This window comes from Schistocerca piceifrons, chromosome 3 (genome assembly GCF_021461385.2).
Source record: "Schistocerca piceifrons isolate TAMUIC-IGC-003096 chromosome 3, iqSchPice1.1, whole genome shotgun sequence".
NCBI classification, from domain to species: domain Eukaryota; kingdom Metazoa; phylum Arthropoda; class Insecta; order Orthoptera; family Acrididae; genus Schistocerca; species Schistocerca piceifrons.
Window position 1 is genome coordinate 489791920 of NC_060140.1, and position 26058 is coordinate 489817977.

At 42.8% G+C, this 26058-nt stretch overlaps 1 protein-coding gene across 1 annotated transcript in view; it reads right to left on the reverse strand.

Moving 5' to 3' along the window:
• Nucleotides 1-26058, reverse strand: part of LOC124788762 (synaptotagmin-5) — a gene marked incomplete at its 5' end in the record, with an annotated part of 215669 nt that overhangs the window by 15205 nt on the left and 174406 nt on the right. The window contains one exon of the mRNA XM_047256045.1: nucleotides 7702-7850. Within this exon, the coding sequence (XP_047112001.1) occupies nucleotides 7702-7850 (149 nt within the window). The remainder of the gene's footprint in view (nucleotides 1-7701; nucleotides 7851-26058) is intronic.

The following is a 26058-nucleotide window of genomic DNA, read 5'->3' on the forward strand; positions in this document are numbered from 1 at the left end:
GACTTCTGGTCAGGTGACTACAGGGTTATAAACACAAAATCAAATAGGGGTAATGCAGGAGTAGGTTTAATAATGAATAGGAAAATAGGAATGCGGGTAAGCTACTACAAACAGCATAGTGAACACATTATTGTGGCCAAGATAGATACGAAGCCCACACCTACTACAGTAGTACAAGTTTATATGCCAACTAGCTCTGCAGATGACGAAGAAATTGAAGAAATGTATGATGAAATAAAAGAAATTATTCAGATTGTGAAGGGAGACGAAAATTTAATAGTCATGGGTGACTGGAATTCGAGTGTAGGAAAAGGGAGAGAAGGAAACATAGTAGGTGAATATGGACTGGGGGACAGAAATGAAAGAGGAAGCCGCCTTGTAGAATTTTGCACAGAGCACAACATAATCATAACTAACACTTGGTTTAAGAATCATGAAAGAAGGTTGTATACATGGAAGAACCCTGGAGATACTAAAAGGTATCAGATAGATTATATAATGGTAAGACAGAGATTTAGGAACCAGGTTTTAAATTGTAAGACATTTCCAGGGGCAGATGTGGACTCTGACCACAATCTATTGGTTATGACCTGTAGATTAAAACTGAAGAAACTGCAAAAAGGTGGGAATTTAAGGAGATGGGACCTGGATAAACTAAAAGAACCAGAGGTTGTAGAGAGATTCAGGGAGAGCATAAGGGAGCAATTGACAGGAATGGGGGAAATAAATACAGTAGAAGAAGAATGGGTAGCTTTGAGGGATGAAGTAGTGAAGGCAGCAGAGGATCAAGTAGGTAAAAAGACAAGGGCTAGTAGAAATCCTTGGGTAACAGAAGAAATACTGAATTTAATTGATGAAAGGAGAAAATATAAAAATGCAGTAACTGAAACAGGCAAAAAGGAATACAAACGTCTCAAAAATGAGATCGACAGGAAGTGCAAAATGGCTAAGCAGGGATGGCTAGAGGACAAATGTAAGGATGTAGAGGCCTATCTCACTAGGGGTAAGATAGATACCGCCTACAGGAAAATTAAAGAGACCTTTGGAGATAAGAGAATGACTTGTATGAATATCAAGAGCTCAGATGGAAACCCAGTTAAGCAAAGAAGGGAAAGCAGAAAGGTGGAAGGAGTATATAGAGGGTCTATACAAGGGCGATGTACTTGAGGACAATATTATGGAAATGGAAGAGGATGTAGATGAAGATGAAATGGGAGATATGATACTGCGTGAAGAGTTTGACAGAGCACTGAAAGACCTGAGTCGAAACAAGGCCCCCGGAGTACACAATATTCCATTGGAACTACTGACGGCCGTGGGAGAGCCAGTCCTGACAAAACTCTACCATCTGGTGAGCAAGATGTATGAAACAGGCGAAATACCCTCAGACTTTAAGAAGAATATAATAATTCCAATCCCAAAGAAAGCAGGTGTTGACAGATGTGAAAATTACCGAACTATCAGCTTAATAAGTCACAGCTGCAAAATACTAACACGAATTCTTTACAGACGAATGGAAAAAGTAGTAGAAGCCAACCTCGGGGAAGATCAGTTTGGATTCCGTAGAAACAATGGAACACGTGAGGCAATACTGACCTTACGACTTATCTTAGAAGAAAGATTAAGGAAAGGCAAACCTACGTTTCTAGCATTTGTAGACTTAGAGAAAGCTTTTGACAATGTTGACTGGAATACTCTCTTTCAAATTCTAAAGGTGGCAGGGGTGAAATACAGGGAGCGAAAGGCTATTTACAATTTGTACAGAAACCAGATGGCAGTTATAAGAGTCGAGGGACATGAAAGGGAAGCAGTGGTCGGGAAGGGAGTAAGACAAGGTTGTAGCCTCTCCCCGATGTTGTTCAATCTGTATATTGAGCAAGCAGTAAAGGAAACAAAAGAAAAATTAGGAGTAGGTATTAAAATTCATGGAGAAGAAATAAAAACTTTGAGGTTCGCCGATGACATTGTAATTCTGTCAGAGACAGCAAAGGACTTGGAAGAGCAGTTGAATGGAATGGACAGTGTCTTGAAAGGAGGATATAAGATGAACATCAACAAAAGCAAAACAAGGATAATGGAATGTAGTCTAATTAAGTCGGGTGATGCTGAGGGAATTAGATTAGGAAATGAGGCACTTAAAGTAGTAAAGGAGTTTTGCTATTTGGGGAGCAAAATAACTGATGATGGTCGAAGTAGAGAGGATATAAAATGTAGGCTGGCAATGGCAAGGAAAGCGTTTCTGAAGAAGAGAAATTTGTTAACATCCAGTATTGATTTAAGTGTCAGGAAGTCATTTCTGAAAGTATTTGTATGGAGTGTAGCCATGTATGGAAGTGAAACATGGACGATAAATAGTTTGGACAAGAAGAGAATAGAAGCTTTCGAAATGAGGTGCTACAGAAGAATGCTGAAGATTAGATGGGTAGATCACATAACTAATGAGGAAGTATTGAATAGGATTGGGGAGAAGAGAAGTTTGTGGCACAACTTGACCAGAAGAAGGGATCGGTTGGTAGGACATGTTCTGAGGCATCAAGGGATCACCAAGTTAGTATTGGAGGGCAGCGTGGAGGGTAAAAATCGCAGAGGGAGACCAAGAGATGAATACACTAAGCAGATTCAGAAGGATGTAGGTTGCAGTAGGTACTGGGAGATGAAAAAGCTTGCACAGGATAGAGTAGCATGGAGAGCTGCATCAAACCAGTCTCAGGACTGAAGACCACAACAACAACAACATGAATTTAATGGGTAAAAGATGACACAGGTAACAGCAAGTGAATTGAAAGTGGAATTAAAGAAGAAAATATCACAGTGGGCAATACAGCAGATGTTTTTAATTGGCAGGTTGGAACAATTACAAAAAGAAAACAAAAGTTGTAGAGAAAATTCACAAAAACCAGGAAAAACGTAAGCAGGAGCAGTGCTAAAGACGCCACATAGTAGAAATGTAACGGAAACAGCTTCTGCAGCTAAAATAGTGGCAGCACAAACAATGCAGCAAAATACACTGTTCATAAAGTCAAGAACAAATGAAGAGGCAAATATAGTGCAACAAAAACTAATGACTTTAATAAACCACACCAAAGAGAAAATTTGTATAAGGAAGATCAAGCAAACCATTAATGTAGTCATTGTGGAAACTGCTACACAAAGTGACACGGGAAAGATAATGAACAACAAAAAGGTGCAAGAGACACTGATTTGTGAACAACCTAGGAGAAAGAGGCCTTTAGGGATACTGTATGACATCCCAGAGGACACAGATGCAAAGACACTCAGAATGACAATGTACATGCAGAACCTTGAAGATGAACTGACGAAGGAAAGCTTCTAAAGTGGCTTTACAGTACATCCAGAAGGGGAATATATTACTTTTCCTGTACCTGATTTCATAGATAGAATCCATTTCAGAGTGAAAAATCTGCAAATCTGCCAACAAAAGTGGAAAAAACTGGAGAAGTTATTGAAGCAGGTTTCTGCCAGAAGAAATGAATCATTCTTCTTAGATACATTGTACAACCACTTTGTGATGACACATGGTCATATATTCTATAGTTACAGGCAAGTGGGGCAAGACAGTTGGATGTATACCCATCACCTCTAATGGAGATAAAGATAGAAAAGCTTAATGCAATGAGAAGTGTCAGCGTATTGCATGAGGCTAGATGTGTGGCAGAACAGTTGCAGTTAGATGTATTATAAATCCAAGAGCCATACATGAAGGCAGGAAAGATCCCCATTATGCCAATAACTGCCCATGAAGTCACACAAGGGAATGTCCTATGGCAGCAAGTTGCATCCAGGTGTCCAGTGTTTTCAATTTAGTGATAAGATCAATGACTATCTGCTAACACTAAAGGATATTAATTACCAAGGATGAACTAAGCCTCTTGTGTATTATGTTGATGCACATGCAAGGTCAATATTTTGACATAGCCAACTGACTGACAACTAGAAGAAGCCGTTGTGGAACTCAACCTACAGGTATTGAATGCATCTGACAATCTGCCAGCCTATGAAGGAGGGTCGGAGCAATGTCAATGTCAATATCAACATCACCGTAGCAAATATGGCAGTGGCATGCCATATGAAGGGCTGGAAAGTTGCAAGTTGAATGACAATGAGTGACCACAATATTGCACACTACACCATCACTGGAAGGGAAATCCAAGATGCCACAGCAAAAATGTGTGTAAGGTCCAAATATAAGATCAAGAATGCTAACAGGGAAGAACTAAGAAGAGTGTTTTAGTGTCCAACAATTCCATTGTTGGGTGGTGATGTAGATGTTAAAACACAAGAACTGACAGTGGCTATACTTAGAGCAATGGAGGAATCAATATCTATCGACAGGTGTCATTCTAAGGGAGGACCTTGCATCTGGACTGAGGTACTGCAGAAATTAAGATGTGAAACAAGAAGAGCCAGGAAGCTACAACAGAGCAGCATGACTCAAGAAGAAAGAGTCTGAATGTTGCATAGATACAGGTATGTTAAACAATGTAAGAGTTGTGGAGAACAAAAATGGAATGATGGAAGAAATTCATGGAGGCTAACTTAGAAACCTATCTCTGAGGTGTACCATATAAAATAGTCTGCGAGAAAATACAGTCACCAACAGTCTTACCCATGCACAAAAGGAATGATGGGACAGTAACAGAAAGTTGGGAACAGTCAGCTGCCCTGCTAATGGAAAATTCCTGATGATGGAGAGGAAGGTGAGATGGATGATTGGTATAGGTTATGGGAAATGTTATGGGAAGAATATGGGAACAATAAATTTGTACACCCCTTCACACAAAAATAAATTAGGCAAACAATTTTAAGGCTGAAAAAGAAAAAATCTCCAGGAGCGGACGGGATCCCTGCCAAAGTAATACAAGTCTTATGTGATCAACTAGATAGTTACTTGTGTGATCTGTGCAATGGGTATCTCTTGCAAGCAATGGTGCCTGCACTGTGGAAGAAAGCTGAACTGGTAATAATTAATAAAGGACAAGATAAGGATCCAATGATAACCAGATTCTACAGAGCAATTTGTCTTTTGAGACTTCTCGGCAAGCTATTTGAAAAACTATTATGCAAAAGACTACAAGATCACAGACTGCTACATGGGGTGAGCCCTCACCAGTATGGGTTTAGAAAAGGAAGGTCAACTGAAGACACAATTAATAAAGCTTTTGCTCGCAACAGATACTCATTCTAAGTACACTCTAACAGTGATGATTAATATTGCTGGCACTTTTAATTACATATGGTGGCTGTCTTTCTTTGGTTGCCTCAGGGATCTGAAGTGTCCAGGAGCATTGTATAACCGCCTGAGAGATTATTGCCACAGGTGACATGCTTCTTTAACATTCCCAGGAAAGAAAATAACGAAGACAATAACAAAAGGCTGTCTGCAGGGATCAGTATGTGGTCCAGAGTTTTAGGATGTGGCACTGGATTCCATATTACAGAAGTTACATGAAAGCAGGCTGATGGCATCTGCAGCTTACATGCTGTTCATTGCAAGTGGTGACTCTAGAAGAATTATAGAAGACAAATGTAATGCGGCCATCCATGAACTTGAGGGCTTGTTTTGAAGTGTTAAATTGTCTCTAGCAACTCGTAAAACAATGTACCTCCTGCTGAAAAGGAACCTAATAAGAAACCCTAAAATAAAATTAAATGATGTTACAATTAGGAGAAGCATAGTAACAAGATATCTAGGAGTATTTCAGGATGAATGTCATAACTTTGCATGTAGAGGAAGCAGTCAGTAAAGGAACAAATGTGATGAATAAAATTATAACCATTGCAAATAGACAATTTCAGCTTCCCTTGAACACATTCAGAGGATACTGCCAAACTATATTAGCACCAGTCATAGGATATGGTGCGAATGTCTGGGCTCATAGATTGCATCTAATGAAGCCAGCCTTAGCAGTGAGAAGAGTTGAACAATGCATGCTACTAATATTAATGGGCCCCTACTGCACTACCTTGAATGATACTTTGTTAGTATTTCTAGGAATATGCCCAGTGGACTTGGAAATTAGGAAAAAGGGTGGACTTGGAAATTAGGAAAAATTGAGCCTTTTACTGATTAAAGAAAGGAAATCAAATGGAATTACAAAGGGTGCTTGGAACTGAGGCAAATTCGAAAAAGGCAATAAAAGATTGCACATTATAAATGTGGAAAATGTATGGGACACTTCAGGTACTGGCAGGATAACATATGAATTTCTCTCTAACATAAAAGAGAGATTAAAAGTGAGATTCTTAACCCATCAAGTGGACTGATACCTTACCTGACTGGCCTTGGCCCTTACACCACTTATCTATATAAAATCAGAAGACAGATGAACGATAGCAGTGTGGGCACACTAGAACACACATTGTGGGACTGCAAACTCTATGAAGATGCAGCAGGTAATGGACACCAGGTATTTAGGAGATTGGATTCTAAAGCAGCACTAAGGAGCAAGCTGACCTGGTGCATCTTGGACAATATTGCAGCAACAGTATGAAGGAAGGTAAACATAATGAGGCATTTAACCATAAATCGACATGCTGCCATCCAGGCTAGACAACATACTCTGCAGATGAAGAGAAGATAATTGAGGTTAGCAACCACTGCATGAAATACTGTCCCAAGAATCTACATTGCATTGGTACAGATGATCATGGAAGTGTGGACTTTAAGAAATAGCAGTGATAGCTGGAATTACTTGCTACAGTGGAAATGCTGCTGATGTGCTGCCTGATGCCCAAGAAATCCAGCAGACTATGGCTGTTGACTGGGGTAGTATGAGGGTGGATCCAGTAATGAAAACAACTGTCTCCAAGTTAAATGCACCAAAATAAATGTACAAACAGAGAACAAAATTCTGTAGTGTATGTAGTAGATTAGTAGGAGGGTAATTGATTAAGAGTTTTAATGCAGTTTTGTAGTAGTAGAAGCAGTTGTAGTTTTTTAAAAAAATTAAGTATCAGAAATAAATAATTAATACATAATTTATTACTATCCAGTGAAATGTGAATTGTATGGCCTATTTTAGATTTTCAGATAATAGGCTGTAATTGTGAAAAATAAATAAAAAATAAATACCTGTTTGGTAAAACACTGTCCTGCTGTCTGAAGAAGACTGTAAGTGCTTGCTGCACATGTTTGTCCAACAGGAGTCATCAGCTTTCTTAACGGACTGAAGGAATGATAATTGCATGGAGAAAGATCAGGACCATAGGGCTGGTGTTCAAGTGTCTCCCATTTGAGTTGGCATAAATTCTGTGTTACAAAATTTGCGATACAGGGACATGCATTGTTATGAAGCAGCATGGAACTTGGTGCACTATTCCACTGGTTTTTGACAGACAAGCTGCCTTGTACACAATCTTCATTCTCTGATGTATGTCTACCGGTGTTTGTCCTTTGACATCCAAGAAAAGAATAAGAGCATGTTGGTCCTGTTTGGACGCAACTGGTAATGTCACTACCATAGTTCATGTTTCTGCATTTACTGCATTCATGTCAGGAAGACACAAATGTCATACTAATCCCTTGCCTATGTGGTGGTGCTTGTATATCAGCATCAGAGTTACACTGTGTTGCACATACACTGCAGCAATGTCCTCAAACAGAAACTTTTTTTTAAATTTTTTTTATACTGTTTCTTCATATAAGTTAAAAGAAAAGAATTAATAACAAAATTTACTCACTTCTACGGCAGTCTGTGGTAAAATGCTTGATGCCACATTGAAAGTTAGAGCTTCATTCCATACTGGATTGCAGTTTGATTTTCTTGCTGCAGTCTTCTTTTTCTTCACTCTTTTACCACCATTTAGCAAGTACACCTTCACAAATGGATCTGAAAATGAAACAAGAAGTTTTTGCTACCAATTAAAATTAGAATATTATATTACTGCTCAACATTTCATAACACCCTTTACATATGTGAAAGTAGTTGTAAGTCATAAAATGCAAGAAAAGTTTGTTCCTAACATCTGTAGTTCTTTGTTAATGCATAACTTGACTTGTGCCATATCCCTTAATGTCAGGTTCTACAACACATGATGATTGAGCAAATGAATGACTGAATAAAATTGTAGCTTCTAAGCAGTACAAAATCAAGTAAATGTACACAGTCTGTCAAGCAACATCATACATAATACACACAGTTGTAAAGAGAAGCTAATCATATGAGATAGATGTGTCTCCAGGTTTGAGATGCAGTGGTCACAACAGAGCTGCCTCGCAGCATGGGCATAAGAGGTCATACGTTGTCATATAAGGGATTATATGCCCTCCATTCAAGAGTTTCATTTGTTGAAACCTATTGCAGTTTGAAGCAAGACAAGTACCAAAATTCATTGTAAGTTGATTTCTAATGACAGGGCATGATGATAACAGTTTTTCTTTGATTAATATCGATGAGACCATGTAAATACCAGTACATAAATAGGAGATAGAAACAGTCACAGAATAAAATGATGAAGCAGTAGCTCCTTCTTTCCCAAATTAAAAGGTTTCCTGTTAATTTAATACTTTAAATGTAGCCTGTGTACACATAAATAATGTGTACCAGAATAGAGGACTTTTTATTGTAAGAATGTAGTTAGTTTAACAATGAAAATAATCAGTTATTGACAATGTAAGTGGATAGATAAAAAATCTACTCACCAAGCAGTGGCAGGAGAACACACACACACAAGGATTTAACTTTTACAAGGTTTCAGAGCCAGAGGCTCCTTCTTCTGGGAGAAGAGTTGAAGGGTAAGGAAGAGGGGTGAAGGAAAAGGACTGAAGAGGTTTAGGGAAATGGGTACAGTTCAGAAAAGTCACCCAGAACCCCGGGTCAGGGGAGACTTACTGGATGGGATGAGAAGGAAAGACTGTTGAGGACTGCACTGGATGAGATTTGAAAACCTGAGAGCTGATAGGTGGAAGACAGGGTAATATGCTAGAAGGAGATTACTACTAAAACATCATGCACGAGTTAATGACAGTGGAAAGCTGAATGCATTGTATGTAACAGAGGTTGGAGGGTGGACAGTGAAAAATAGACAAGGCAGAAAATGAAAGATGTAGAAAACTAAAATGGAGTGAAGAAAGGAGTGGTTACTGTGAACAAATGCTGTGACAGAAGGAATTAATGTAAATTAAGGCCAGGTGGGTGTTGAAAACCAAGCACCACCCAGTTATCAGTCAGGATGAATGGGCATAGGCAGAGGGTGTATACAGGACACACAACTGTATGTTGCAGAGCATGCTTTACAACATGACAATCATGACCTCAGTGCCTGTTCCACCACATGTGCCATCTGGATTCTTCCCTCAGACACCAGTTTCTTAGAACTCCGCAGGTGGGAACTAGTGCTATAACATGTCCTTGGTTCTCGCCACCCACCTGGCCTTAATTTACTTTGATTCCTTGTGCCTCAGCATTTATTCCCAGTAACTACTCCTTTCTTCATTCCATTGTAGTTTCCTACATCCTTCATTTTTTGACTTGTCTATTTTTTGCCATCCCCCCTCCCACTCTGTTACACACAATGCACTTAGCTTTACAGTGTTATTAATTCATGCACAATGTTTTAGTGATAATCTCTGTTTTGCGTATTACCTTGTCTTCCATCTTTAACTCTCAGGTTTTCAAATCTCATCTGGCGCAGTCCCCAACAGTCAGTCTTTCCTTCTTATCCCATGTGATAAGTCTCCCTTGACCCAGGATTCTGGGTGACTTTTCTGAATTGCACCCCTTAACCTAAATCTCTCCAGGTCTTTTCTTTCTCACCTCTTCCTTCCCCTCCAACTCTTCTGCCAGAAAAAAGAGCCACTGGCTCCATAAGTTTGTAAAAGTTAAGCCTTTTGTGTGTGTGTTATCCTGCCACCACTTGGTGAGTAGATTTTTTCATCTACCCGTTTATGTTACATTATCAACAATTGATTATTTTTGTTGTTAGATTAGCCCATGTGGCCATCATTCCTTCTTATGTGACCCTCCTGACAGTCTTTATTGTCATCTGTATTCTTGAAAGTATCATCAGTTTTCTGCCGATTGTGCTAGTATTCTGATCATTTATTTACCTGAACCACCCAGTTTTATCAATGCTTTGCCCCCTACATCTTTTCTCATAGTACTGGTTTTCATGCATATAGATGAGCCCATTGTTATTTGTGGATTTGCATATAAGAATTCTACGGTTATTTACAAATTTGTCCACAATTCACTACGGTACGCTATGGGCATTCTCCTGAATGTCTCTCACCGATTTATTTTCAAATTTGACTGCTACTTTCCTTCCTGTCCTCCACTTACTCTGTTTATACACAATTCTTTCACATTTTTGTGCGTTTGTTTTTCACCACACTTTTCTGATCGACTTTTACTACAGTCTCCTACATCACAGTCTCCTGTGACTTTCTCTTTCTGTCTGGCCAGTTTTTAAAATTTCTTCGCCTTTCACAACTTTGCCTATCATTTTTTTTCTATTCATTTTTCGGGATCATATAGACCACTCTTGTGGCAAGAAGTACTTGCCCACTCACTGCCTCTTGTTAATCATTGTCTGTTTTCACGATTTACGTTCATATTTTTCTGATTTTCCAAAATTTTCCATGCATTTCTTCCATTTTTCTATTTTGTTTCACCCTCTGCCTCTCGTTTTTGCCACTCCCACCATGTATGACACTCCAAACCGTCCTCTCTTGCTGTGATGAATCACATCACATATTGTTGTTGTTGTTGTTGCGGTCTTCAGTCCTGAGACTGGTTTGATGCAGCTCTCCATGCTATTCTATCCTGTGCAAGCTTCTTCATCTCCCAGTACTTACTGCAACCTACATCCTTCTGAATCTGCTTAGTGTATTCATCTCTTGGTCTCCCTCTATGATACCAAACTGGCGATCCCCTGATGCCCCAATAATTTAATTTGGATCAGATGCTCAAAAAGGACATTCTGTGAACTTAAAGTACTCAAAATAGGTGTCTATGATGCAGTTTTATGTTGTTGTTGTTGTGGTCTTCAGTCCTGAGACTGGTTTGATGCAGCTCTCCATGCTACTCTATCCTGTGCAAGCCTCTTCACCTCCCAGTACGTACTGCAGCCTACATCCTTCTGAATCTGCTTGGTGTATTCATCTCTTGGTCTCCCTCTACGATTTTTACCCTCCACATTGCCCTCCAATGCTAAATTTGTGATCCCTTGATGCCTCAGAACATGCCCTACAACCAGTCCCTTCTTCTTGTCAAGTTGTGCCACAAACTCCTCTTCTCCCCTATTCTGTTCAATACCTCCTCATTAATTGCGTGATCTACCCATCTAATCTTCAGCATTCTCCTGTAGCACCACATTTCGAAAGCTTCTATTCTCTTCTTGTCCAAACTATTTATCATCCACGTTTCACTTCCATACATGGCTACACTCCATACAAATACTTTCAGAATGACTTCCTGACACTTAAATCTATACTCTATGTTAACAAATTTCTCTTCTTCAGAAACGCTTTCCTTGTTATTGCCAGTCTACATTTTATATCCTCTCTACTTCGACTATCATCAGTTATTTTGCTCCCCAAATAGCAAAACTCCTTTACTACTTTAAGTGTCTCATTTCGTAATCTAATTCCCTCAGCATCACCCAACTTAATTCGACTACCATCCATGATCCTAATTTTGCTTTTGTTGATGTTCATCTTATATCCTCCTTTCAAGACACTGTCCATCCAGTTCAACTGCTCTTCCAAGTCCTTTGCTGTCTCTGACAGAATTACAATGTCATCGGCAAACCTCAAAGTTTTTATTTCTTCTCCATGGATTTTAATACCTACTCTGAATTTTTCTTTCGTTTCCTTTACTGCTTGCTCAATATACAGATTGAATAACATTGAGGAGAGGCTACAACCCTGTCTCACTCCCTTCCCAACCACTGCTTCCCTTTCATGCCCCTCGACTCTTATAACTGCCATCTGGTTTCTGTACAAATTGTAAATAGCCTTTTGCTCCCTGTATTTTACCCCTGCCACCTTTAGAATTTGAAAGAGAGGATTCCAGTCAACATTGTCAAAAGCTTTATCTAAGTCTACAAGTGCTAGAAATGTAGGTTTGCCTTTCCTTAATCTTTCTTCTAAGATAAGGCGTAAGGTCAGTATTGCCTCACGTGTTCCAACATTTCTAAGGAATCCAAACTGATCTTCCCCAAGGTCAGCTTCTACCAGTTTTTCCATTCGTCTGTAAAGAATTCGCGTTAGTATTTTGCAGCTGTGACGTATTAAACTGATAGTTCGGTAATTTTCACATCTGTCAACACCTGCTTTCTTTGGGATTGGGATTATTATATTCTTCTTGAAGTCTGAGGGTATTTCGCCTGTCTCATACATCTTGCTCACCAGATGGTAGAGTTTTGTCACGACTGGCTCTCCCAAGGCCGTCAGTAGTTCTAATGGATGATGTCTACTCCCGGGGCCTTGTTTCACCTCAGGTCTTACAGTGCTCTGTCAAACTCTTCACACAGTATCGTATCTCCAATTTCATCTTCATCTACATCCTCTTCCATTTCCATAATATTGTCCTCAAGTACATTGCCCTTGTATAGACTCTCTATATACTCCTTCCAACTTTCCCTCCTTTGCTTACAACTGGGTTTCAATCTGAGCTCTTGATATTCATACAAGTGGTTCTCTTTTCTCCAAAGTCTCTTTAATTTTCCTGTAGGCAACATCTATCTTACCCCTAGTGAGATAAGCCTCTACATCCTTACATTTGTCCTCTAGCCATCCCTGCTTAGCAGTTTTGCACTTCCTGTTGATCTCATTTTTGAGACGTTTTTATTCATTTTTGCCTGCTTAATTGACTGCATTTTTATATTTCTCCTTTCATCAATTAAATTCAATATTTCTTCTGTTACCCAAGGATTTCTACTAGCCCTCGTCTTTTTACCTACTTGATCATCTGCTGCCTTTACTACTTCATCCCTCAAAGCTACCCATTCCTCTTCTACTGTATTTCTTTTCCCCATTCCTGTCAATTGTTCCCTTATGCTCTCCCTGAAACTCTCTACAACCTCTGGTTTAGTCAATTTATTCAGGTCCCATCTCCTTAAATTCCCATCTTTTTGCAGTTTCTTCAGTTTTAATCTACAGTTCATAACCAATAGATTGTGGTCAGAGTCCACATCTGCCCCTGGAAATGTCTTACAATTTAAAACCTGGTTCCTAAATCTCTGTCTTACCATTATATAATCTATCTGATACCTTTTAGTATCTCCAGGATTCTTCCAGGTATACAACCGTCCTTTATGATTCTTGAACCAAGTGTTAGCTATGATTAATTTATGCTCTGTGCAAAATTCTACCGGACGGCTTCCACTTTCATTTCTTACCCCAATCCGTATTCACCTACTATGTTTCCTTCTCTCCCTTTTCCTACTCTTGAATTACAGTCACCCATGACTATTAAATTTTCATCTCCCTTCACTACCTGAATAATTTCTTTTATCTCATCATACATTTCATCAATCTCTTCATCATCTGCGGAGCTAGTTGGCATATAAACTTGTACTACTGTAGTAGGCGCGGGATTCATGTCTATTTTGGCCACAATAGTGCGTTCACTATGCTGTTTGGAGTAGCTTACCCGCACTCCTATTTTTTTATTCATTATTAAACCTACTCCTGCATTACCCCTATTTGATTTTGTATTTATAACCCCGTATTCACGTGAACAAAAGTCTTGTTCCTCCTGCCACCGAACTTCACTAATTCCCACTATATCTAACTTTAACCTATCCATTTCCCTTTTTAAATTATCTAACCTACCTGCTCGATTAAGGGATCGGACATTCCACGCTCCGATCCGTAGAACGCCAGTTTTCTTTCTCCTGATAACGACGCCCTCCTGAGTAGTCCCCGCCCGGAGATCCGAATGGGGGACTATTTTACCCCCGGAATATTTTACCCAAGAGGACGCCATCATCATTTAATCATACAGTAAAGCTGCATGCCCTCAGGAAAAATTACAGCTATAGTTTCCCCTTGCTTTCAGCCGTTCACAGTACCAGCACAGCAAGGCCGTTTTGGTTAGTGTTACAGGGTCAGATCAGTTAATCATTCAGACTGTTGCTCCTGCAATTACTGAAAAGGCTGGTGCCCCTCTTCAGGAGCCACATGTTTGTCTGGCCTCTCAACAGATACCCCTCTGTTGTGGTTGCACCTACAGTACGGCCATCTGTATCGCTGAGGCACGCAAGCCACCCCACCAACGGCAAGGGCCATGGTTTGTGGGAAGGGGGGGGGGGGGGACATCACATATTATAGCTGTCATTTTCGAAAACATACTTTCGCACTATCAAAATTGAGGTCCCACATTGTATTTCTTGAAACCTGCTTGTCCCTTGGAGTTACTCCCAAAGGCCTAAAATTGAAAGTCCCTGTTTCTCGATGTAATCCTATTCTATACTAACCTCTTTTACAGTTTCAAATACAGCAATCTCTTGACTTACCTGACTAATCTGTGACCTATATACCTCATCTGCCAGTTTCCACTCCATCAGACTTCTCTCCTTCTACAAAATCATGCAGTTATATGCCTCTCATGTTTCCGTGGATAGTATCATCCACCAAACCAACTTCAGTCTGCAACAGCATGCCAGACTCACCTCAAAAAGCTATCCCACCTTCTCCTAAACTACCTCAACAATGGTGTTTCCCTTCCTGCTGCTCTGCAGCTCCCAAACAGCCACACCATCAACCACCACTCCTCTTCTACAAAAAGAGCTTGGCCCACCTCATTAACATCACAGAGCCTTTACCACTGGCTCACAGACCTGTAATAACGCATAATTACAAGAACCAGTCACAACAGTTCAGAGTTCTCAACCTCTCATCCAAAGCACTTGTCCTGTTGCATTTCTTAACTCATATTTAAGGCACTCTAATGTTGAAAAAGAACATTCTCTGCAGTAGCCACCAGAAAGATCGTGGGAGGCACACATTGGCATGGCGTGTCAAGGACAGTAGTTGCCACAAGTAAAGTCCCGTCCACCAGAGGACACGCTAGAATTCAGCCGCACCCTCTGTCGTCAGACAGTTTCCGGTCTACAACATGTGAAGTGCGACGGAAAACGTGAACCGTGTTACTACACAATTGGCGACGAGTAGGGTTGTTCTTTCGTGTGTTGCATTGTTGTTCCGGTTTCGCAGCTTATCCACGGCATGGAGGATTTAGTGCGGGTTTTGGTTGAGCAGCAGACACAGCTCATTACCACCATGAAACAAGTCCTTCCGGCATTGCTCTCCACGTGGTCTGCTCCAGCGCCGTTCCCTCCTCCTTTTCCCCCGTATGGTGAGATGGCAGAGGAGTGGGACGCATATGAACATCGCCTTCGGCAGCATTTCCAGGCATTTCATGTTGCTGATGCGGAGTTATGTCATGCTCTTTTCTTGTCTTTGATATCTCCCTCGCTGTATCAAGTTTTGCGGCAGCTAGCGCCGTTGCAGGAACCCTCGTCCTTGTTGTTTGACGCATTGTAATCATTACTGTCTTCCTATTATCGCCGCTGCACGCATGTTGTGGCGGCTAGAGTCGAGTTCTATCAATGCAAGAAACAGCCCCATCAGTCTTACCGGGCATGGGCCGCTACCCTGCATGGTCTTAGTCGCAAGTGTCATTTTGTCACGGAGCAGTTGCGAGAATCGTATGCCCACGTTATGGTGCGAGACGTCATTGTTCATTCGGCCCCTGATAGGGAGGTCCAGCAACGGGCCCTGCAGTTGGAAGACCCTTCCCTTGAGGAAGTCCTGTCCATTGCTCAATCGTATGAAGTCTCTAACGCCGCAGGTCAGCAGTTGGAAGCATGGTGCGACATCATGGCAGTTCAGGATGGTGCGGCCGCATCCACTGTATTGGGGGTGGACAAAGTGCAAGCGGTTCGATCCGGCCATTGCAGCTGCTCCCGCACATCGCGTAAACAGAGTTCCGGCCATTGGCCCCTGTTACTGTCCTGTGCATCGTGTTATGTACATCATGATTGGTCAGAGTGCCCCCAGCGTTGGGCCATTTGTCGCAAATGTAATAAAAAAGGACACATTGCTAAAGTTTGCCGCTCAGCCTCAAAGGAATTGAAGGAAGCAGGTACAGAGGACATGGACGTGGACATTCAGGAAGTTTCATCGGGCCAGGCTCCCGACATATCGATACAAACTCTTTATCGATGCGTCGGTTCGGTCGCGCTGATTACAACTGCAAGTAGAAACGGGTGCGGCAGTTTGCTTGTTGAATGCACAAACTTACTCCGACCTTGGGTCGCCCCCATTGGCGCCAGTTTACTGGCATCTACGCGGTTAGGGTAAACAGTTCATTCCCCTACTGTGTCAATTCACTACCGACGTTACTTACAAATCAGTCACTCGGCTTCTTACTTTTATTGTTGTCAGTGATGCGAGCTCCGCTAACCTTTTTGGATTGGATGCCTTTCAAGCTGTCGGTTTTTCTATTGCTGACACCATACAGTTGGTCTCCGAAGATGTTCCCTATCAATCATTGGAATCTTTGATCTCTAACTTTAAGGATATCTTTGAGGAGGGCCTGGGGCGTGTTTCAGACTTTGAAGCTCACTCAACATTGAAGGTGTTGGCTTGCCTGTGTTTTCTATGTGCGAGGCAGATCCCCTTGCCTCTCCACCCTCAGGTAAAAGCAGAGCTAGACCGGCTGACAGCCCTCAGGGTCATTTTCCCATTTCTTCTAGTGAGTGGCCTTCGCCCCTCGTTATTGTCAGGAAGCCCTTGGGAAAATTACGTCTTTGTGGCGATTTGAAGGCCACCATTAATTCCCAGTTGGTGGTAGACACCTTGCCTCGTTCTGATGAATTGTTTTCCGCCGTGGCGGGAGGCCAATATTTTTCGAAAATTGATCTTTCGGAGGCTTATCATCAGATACCACTTGATGAGGACTCCAAAAGGCTGGCGGTCATCAACACCCCGTTTGGCCTTTACCAATACCAGTGCTTGGCCTTCAGAATCTCCAGTGCTCTGGCGATATTTCAGTGTTATCTTGAGCATGTCACGTCGACAATCCCTCATTGTATTAATTACCTGGACGACATAATTGTCGCAGGCCACAGAACAGAGGTCCACTTGCACAACCTTCGCACCCTCTTTCTCAAATTCAGGTCCATGGGCCTCCATTGCAACCTGTGTAAGTCGAACGTCTTCCAACCGTCCATTGAGTATGTGGGCTACACCATCTCTCGGCACGACGTCCAGCCACTAGGAAGTTTGGTCCAAGGTATTGTCAACCTTCTGTGGCCCGCTTCGCTGAAGGAGTTACAAGCTTTTTTAGGCAAGATTGCCTATTACCACTGGTTCATTCCCAGGGCTTCCACCATAGCCCACCCCTGTACTGCCTTCTGCGCAAGGGGGTTCCTTTTGATTGGTCGCCTGCATGTGAGCGAGCGTTCACCTCGTTGAAGGGCCTCCTCATGTCAGCGCCTTGTTCGGCTACTTTTTACCCCAATAAGCCATTGGTCCTGGCTACAGATGCTTCGCAGTATGGGGTGTGGGTGGTCCTGGCCCATCGCAACGTGGATGGCTCCGAGCAGCCACTGGCGTTTGCGTCTAAAACTCTTAGTCCCACGCAGGCCCATTACTCCCAGGTGGAAAAGAGGCTTTGGCCATTGTCTAGGCTGTTACCAAGTTTCACCCTTTCTTGTATAGCACAAAGTTTCAGTTAATCACTGACCATAAGCCATTAATATCGTTATTTGGCCCTGCCTCTCAGATTCCGGATAGGGCGGCACACAGACTGCAGTGCTGGGCCTCGTTCCTCTCTAAGTACCATTATGACATTCATTTTCGCCCTACTGGACAGCATGAGATTATGTGTTTTCAGTTGGATGTGGCGTCCCGCCAAGCAGTTGATGGCTTCCCAATCACTAGTTCTAGAGTCGCCAGTTCTCCAGCAAGTAGTTCACCTCGTTTAGCAGGCATGGTCGTCCCGACCTCCAGGTCAGGCCTCGGACCCTCTTCATAATTATTTTGTTCTATGAGACCACCTCTCAGTCTTGGAAGGAGTTCTCCTTCTGGCTACCGATGATACAGCTCCTCGCGTGGTTGTTCCTGCAAGTTTGCGAAGGGAGGTCCTCCCGTTATTACATGAGGGACACTGGGGTGTTTCCCATACTAAAACCTTGGCTCACAGACATGTGTACTGGCCCCGTATTGACAAAGAAATTAAGCACATGGTGGCTGCCTGTTCCCAGTGTGCGAGCCAACAGGCATCTCCGAGGTCAGCATTCTCTTCATGGCTGCCTGTAACCCAGGCATGGGAACGTGTTCTCATAGAGTTTGCGGGCCCGTTTCTCAATGGCTTTTGGCTCATTGTCATTGATGCTTATTTCCGACTCCCATATGTGGTTCACTGCTCCTCAACCACTTCAAAAGTTGCAATCCACGCAATAGCAAAAATCTTTTCTGTGGAAGGTCTGCCAGTCACCCTGGTATCGGACAATGGACCTCAGTTTATTTCGCAAACCTTCCAGGATTTTTGTAGGCGCTTCAGTATTTGGCACATTTGCTCTGCCCCCTTTCATCCACAATCGAATGGGGAAGCCGAGCGCATGGTGCGAACATTTAAGACGCAGATGAAAAAGTATGTGCATGAATTTCCTGCTGAGGAGGTGTTGACGTTTTTCCTGATGGCATACTGGACCACACTGATGGGAGAACGCAGCCCTGCAGAGCTCCTCCACGCACGCCAACCCAGGACTCTGCTGCACCTCCTCTGGCCTGGTCCTCGGCCAGTCTCCGCAAAATGGGGTACCCGGCTTTCCACCAGGTATGTCGGTCTGGGCACGTGGGTTTGGTCGCAATCCACGTTGGATACCGGCAGTGGTCCTACACCACAATGGCCGCTGGCTCTATACCTTGCAGGTGGGGGACCAGGAGGTACGTCGTCACCAAAATCAGCTGCGTCCACGTTTGGGCACCCACCCTCCGATCCCTTGGGCACCAGCCTCCCCATTGGCAGCACCCGTGTTGTTTTCTCAGAGGACGGTACTGCCCCTCCCACCTGTGACTCCGCCACACTGCGATGGTTCTCTGCTTTGGCGGCCTCCAGTAGCTCCAGCACCAGCATCACCATCGTTAGAGATGCCCCGGCGAGAGCCGGCCCCCCTCGCAGGCCCGGTTTCTCAGGAGGCTGGTTCACCTGTGATTGTCCCTTCCCCATCGTCCCCGCCACTGGGTCTTGCCCCTCCCGAGGTGGACCGCGATCCGGAGTTTGATGGCTTGTCACCCGTTCTGTCCTGGGCTCCGGTGGTGGGACGAAGGGGGCCTCTTTGTGTAGGTCACTTCCAACCGAATTTGAAGGTTCCGGCTCGAGGGTTGGCAGATCCCTCTGACTCCAGCCTTCCAATGGATGTGGAGGTCATCACCACTGCATGACGCTTCACCTTCCGATGCAGTGGATCACAGTGGTTTCACCTCCAGAAGGAGGAGGAGTGCAGCAGCCACGAGAAAGATCGTGGGAGGCGCACATTGGCACGGCACGTCAAGGACAGTAGTTGCTGCAAGTAAAGTCCTGTCCACCAGAGAATACGCGAGAATTCAGCCGTGCCCTCTGCCGGCGGAACAACAACTCAAGCAGCACGGGCCATGCCCAGTCAGTTTACATTGGGCATGCCTAGCGGATAGTTCCCGGTCTACAACATGTGAAGTGCGACAGACTTCGTGAATCATGTTACTACATTCTCCATTGCAACTGGTGATCACAAAGACAAGTAAACATGCAAGACTATTTCTGTGTTTGAGAGACACAATTACAATGAATTTTCCATTAAAAGTTTAAAACTGCACTTGTCTGGGTGGTTACTGTTGAGAACTGGAATTTTTTCAAGATCTCTCCTGCTGTTAAAGACTTAAATTGTTGAAGTATTCCAAATAGACTAGTCGTTTGATGGCATGCTTCCAAGCATTTAATTAAAGCAAACAGCACGTTATCAGTTATGACAATAAAAACCTGGATTTCAAAATGTTGATCAGGTGGTTGATTTTCTCCAACTTTTCCAGTGTAGCAGATCTGCTGAAATGCTCATACTTTGTATTTCACTTGTGTCATCTTGAAGTCTGCTGCTTATATTCTTCACAGGCGGTCAACATTTAGTCTTTTGCTGCAGCAAAGTGCTAGTCTCTTTCAAGCATTCCAGGCTTTCTTTCCAAGCCATAGTCATTATTGGCATTTGCAACTTACTGATTTTTGAAACTAGCCCATAAGCCTGGTTATGACATTCTGTCTTTGATCCATATTATTATATGTCATCCAGTTTGCTTGATCATGGTACAGCCACACAGAATTGTTTTTGTAGCATCTGCTCCACCCAACAACCTTATGTCCAACAACCTTCTCAAAATTAGAGTTTTTGAACTAGTTTTTGCAGTGCCCTCAAATGAAGATGCCATCAATAAGAAGAAGTGTAAAAAAATGTACAGAGGCTTTCAGTCACAGCAATCTGCAGCACACTTGGCAGCCAAATTTAATGAATGTGAAAAGCAGGGAATGTAATCTGTGTATTTACTTATCATCTTAATTCGTGTTTCTAAACCACTGTACTTCCCACTCATGTTGTCGGCATTGTCATAGCTTCACCCATGACAATCTGTGATATCATTGTCATTCTCATACAAGAAATCTAGTAAGCTTTGGGTGAGTTGCTCAGCGGTATGGCCTTCCATGTCCAAGAACCTTACAAATCTGCCACTATTCCAGATGGCAGACATAGCACACTATCAGAGTCAGCTGGTCTGCATATGATGTGTCTTGAGTGGAATCCAATGGAATAGAACAATATTTGTACCTCTTAGTTTCACACATAGTATGAACCTGTATGCTTGATGCAATTAGATGGATAAATTCTTCGTATGTTGTCTTTGATAAATATGAGACATATCCCTTTTCTTTATTAGGGTGAATAATTTATGTTGGACAAGAAAAATGTCAAATTTGGTTATTAATGCTAATAAACCTAAATAATTTCCACTGTGAAGTGATCCAACAATTTCATCTTTACCTCAAACTGCAAGACTTTTTTCTGCTAGAAAAAGCTATGACTGCAATAATTTGTTCTAAGAATATCCACCAGTTTGGTCTCACAAGGGACCCCTTGAGTGTGAGGTTGCAAAAGGCCAATGATGTTTATGGCATTCGATGCACTGCATATTGGCTACCATACAACCACAATTTTGTCTGCTAATGGCAACAAGGGGCAAGACTGGAGGTATTGAATGGTGAGCACAGCATGAGGCTGTAGAGCATAGTTGAACTTCTTATTCAATGAACTTACAACAGGGCTACAGTGTTAGTCATGTTCATACAAAGCAAAGCACTGGGAGCAATAAACAAAGCAAACATTGCATTATATCACAACAACAGTTGCCAATGTTGTCATTTCGTCAGAAAGGTACAAAAGGAATTTTGTAGAGTGAGAAAGAAGTGGCAAATCAAATATTAATGTTTCTGCAAGATGAGTCAGTGGAATGTGCGGTGTTGTATATGCTTGACTTGCAGATAATGTAGATGACGGGTATGATGATGATGATACATGCTTAACAAGTGAAAGTGATATTGAAACAAGTGTCAAGTCATTCAGTTTATCATCCTTGTCAAACAGAGTGCCAAATATCCCATCTGCAATGAAATGTAGTAAGGACAATAATTGGCCAAGGAGCAAGTACAAACATAATTATATACATGGAAGATCATCTGCAGCATAGTAAGAAACAGTTATGAACAGACCTTGAATAAGTCTGCAGATATATGACTGTGTAGTGCATAAGAAAAACTACAGATATTCAAGGGAGGACAAGGCGCACTTATTACAAAAACTGGTTTGTGCATTTCAAGGATTCTGCGTACAATTTACGGATGTGCATGGTAGTGACCTAATACATTATGCCCATCAAATTGCACACAATATAGATTACAGTGACTTTAAGGGAAGCAGGGGATGACTGCATAACTTCAAACAGTACTACAGAATTGGAAGATGTAAGATAATGAAATTCCAAACAAAGCCTCAGCTTGATGATGTGTGGCAAACTGCAGAATCAACCTGAAAATTTGTAGATGAGGTAAACCAACTTATCCCACCATTCAGTAAGAAAATTGTTTTCAACTCTGACCAACTGGGATTTGAAGAAGAAATATATATGGAAGGTACCAGGAGAGTTGTATCAATATCAACTAATATCAGTGTCTTAACACATTCATATACAAGTATGCCAACTGTTACTCTGGATGGTGAATTGGCTGGAAAATTATTTGTTGTGCTGTGAAAAGTTGGAGATCCTCTGCCCCCCTCTGATTCTTTCTTATGTGCATGATCTTGCAAGGACAGCAGGGAATATTTATTAAGCAGCAAGCAAGAGTGGGAAAATGGGCATAAGATAACTACGTAACTACAACTATGGTATGTGCACTGCTTTTGGCCAATAGGTAGTCAAAATAACTTGCTTTTGGTTGATTTCTGTTCTGCATATAAAAATCATACTTCTTTAGAGCAAACTATCCCTCCTGAAAAGTGCACGATACTGTAATTTGTATCACCTGGAACCACTGGACAAATCCAGCCTCCGGGTGTTTGTTTTTTTCCATGCCTATAAAACATATTATCACGCTATCTGCAGCTGCACCTTAAAGGATAGCCGGTTTCATGATAATCTCCATTACAGTCTGTTTCGCACTTGGTTGCATACCATCTGTTCTCATCATCTCATTGCACCAATATGATTCTATGTGCATTATTTAAGTGTGAATACCTAGATGAACATCCTGGTTTGTAACTCCCAAGGAGTTCATCTTCAACCTTGATAGTGTGAATCTTTGAGATCACTGTGGTGCCCCATTTTTCATTAGGTGTTCATGGTGCAAGTTAATAGTTTGTTTTGTACATTTCTTGAATGTTGCTGATGTCTGTTATGTGAAGCGTAGTACATATAGCCCATAGAAGGTTGATCTTGCACCTCACAACAATCATTTTCTGTCGCTGTTCATGGTGCAAGTTAATACACTCCTGGAAATTGAAATAAGAACACCGTGAATTCATTGTCCCAGGAAGGGGAAACTTTATTGACACATTCCTGGGGTCAGATACATCACATGATCACACTGACAGAACCACAGGCACATAGACACAGGCAACAGAGCATGCACAATGTCGGCACTAGTACAGTCTATATCCACCTTTCGCAGCAATGCAGGCTGCTATTCTCCCATGGAGACGATCGTAGAGATGCTGGATGTAGTCCTGTGGAACGGCTTGCCATGCCATTTCCACCTGGCGCCTCAGTTGGACCAGCGTTCGTGCTGGACGTGCAGACCGCGTGAGACGACGCTTCATCCAGTCCCAAACATGCTCAATGGGGGACAGATCCGGAGATCTTGCTGGCCAGGGTAGTTGACTTACACCTTCTAGAGCACGTTGGGTGGCACGGGATACATGCGGACGTGCATTGTCCTGTTGGAACAGCAAGTTCCCTTGCTGGTCTAGGAATGGTAGAACGATGGGTTCGATGACGGTTTGGATGTACCGTGCACTATTCAGTGTCCCCTGGACGATCACCAGTGGTGTACGGCCAGTGTAGGAGATCGCTCCCCACACCATGATGCCGGGTGTTGGCCCTGTGTGCCTCGGTCGTATGCAGTCCTGATTGTGGCGCTCACCTGCACGGCGCCAAACACGCATACGACCATCATTGGCACCAAGGCAGAAGCGACTCTCATCGCTGAAGACGACACGTCTCCATTCGTCCCTCCATTCACGCCTGTCGCGACACCACTGGAGGCAGGCTGCACGATGTTGGGGCGTGAGCGGAAGACAGCCTAACGGTGTGCGGGACCGTAGCCCAGCTTCATGGAGACGGTTGCGAATGGTCCTCGCCGATACCCCAGGAGCAACAGTGTCCCTAATTTGCTGGGAAGTGGCGGTGCGGTCCCCTACGGCACTGCGTAGGATCCTACGGTCTTGGCGTGCATCCGTGCGTCGCTGCGGTCCGGTCCCAGGTCGACGGGCACGTGGACCTTCCGCCGACCACTGGCGACAACATCGATGTACTGTGGAGACCTCACGCCCCACGTGTTGAGCAATTCGGCGGTACGTCCACCCGGCCTCCCGCATGCCCACTATACGCCCTCGCTCAAAGTCCGTCAACTGCACATACGGTTCACGTCCACGCTGTCGCGGCATGCTACCAGTGTTAAAGACTGCGATGGAGCTCCGTATGCCACGGCAAACTGGCTGACACTGACGGCGGCGGTGCACAAATGCTGCGCAGCTAGCGCCATTCGACGGCCAACACCGCGGTTCCTGGTTTGTCCGCTGTGCCGTGCGTGTGATCATTGCTTGTACAGCCCTCTCGCAGTGTCCGGAGCAAGTATGGTGGGTCTGACACACCGGTGTCAATGTGTTCTTTTTTCCATTTCCAGGAGTGTAGTTTGTTTTGTACATTTCTTGAATGTTGCTGATGTCTGTTATGTGAAGTGTAGTACATATAGCCCATAGAAGGTTGATCTTGCACCTCACAACAATCATTTTCTGTCGCTGTCCTGATGCACATGATGACTAATTAGCAGCTAATATTTTTCCTGTCATAACTGTTAACACAACACTTTTAAATGACCCTTACTAAAGACTGAATTAGCAACCTCGCAGTCAAGGGATTCTGTGTCACTTTGATTCGAAAGTTGAGAACTGAAATGCACATCCTTGTTTTTGCAAAATAACAATGAAATTATTGCTTGTCTATGTGAAGTGCTTTCTTTGTGCCTTTTCAACAAAATATTCATGCTCTTTCAGTCATCTAATCCATCTTTCATAAACTGTGATGAACCCTCTGAATACATAACTTTGCTAACAAATCAAAAAAGTTCCCATTTAGATTCTGGACAACACAACCAATATCCTACACAAGTTTTATACAGTAGTTTATGTGTATATGTGAAAAATGACTTTTGATTGACTTGTGGTTTATTTTCTTTGTTGTACATTTTCTTTGAAGGCAAAAAATTATTGTCCGTTGCACTTCACTATTTGTATCAACAATCCTGTAATCTTGATCAAAGTTGCTCAGCCATTCACCAATATTGTTGGAGTACAATTTACTTTCTTTTTGTTTTTGGCTTGTAGAATATGTAATAACATCAGAAGCATGTAATGTACACTGTTCAAAAGAATTAGGGGAACATGTATATCAATATCCAGTATGTTAAATCGGTTTTGATGTGGGTGGTGCCCATGGTCTTTTTGCATGTCTTGAGGTCTTTGCTTTCAATGCAGGCAACAAGTAATATCATTTAGCATCTACTCACTGCATTGTGCATTACTACAGTGTCAGGTGACCCCTCAGAAGGAAGTGAGTACCAGTGTCCCAGTGTTTTCTAGTGAGGTATACAGATGGCAGATGTCATTTGTGAATGTCTAGTCAACCAAGAATATGCAATGTTACACCTTAATGAAGTGTAAGGTGCAATGGCAGTCTGTTTGATCCAAAAAGGGTGGTCTTTTGGTTATGTTGCTGCAGATGCCAATGCCTCTCTGCGTGTCATCCATAGACTGTGGACACACTACAGGGAGACAGGTCAGTACACAAGGCGAGTTGGACAAGGTTGCTAATGCATTACAGCCCGACACGAAGACCAGTATCTGGCCACCTCTGCATTTTGGCATCATATGGATACCACCAGAGCACTGCAAGATTATCTAGGAGGTCCGCTGGAGGAGCTGTGTCCAATCAGACTGTAATAAGCAGGTTACAAGAAAGAGCCTTATGACCCAGACATCCCATTTGAATACTCTGCTTGACACAACATCTTGTAGCTTGCCTTCAGTTATGCCATTCCCATGTCAACCAGCAACATCATCACTGGTGAAACATGTTATTCACAGATGAGTCCAGGTATCCTCTGATGCAAGGTGGTGGCTGTGATCGTCTGTGGAGACCAGTGGCGAGTGGTATCAGCCAAATGTTGTTAAGGAAATTGACAGATTTCCAAGGTTCTGTGATGTTCTGGAGAAGTTTCAGTGTTCATA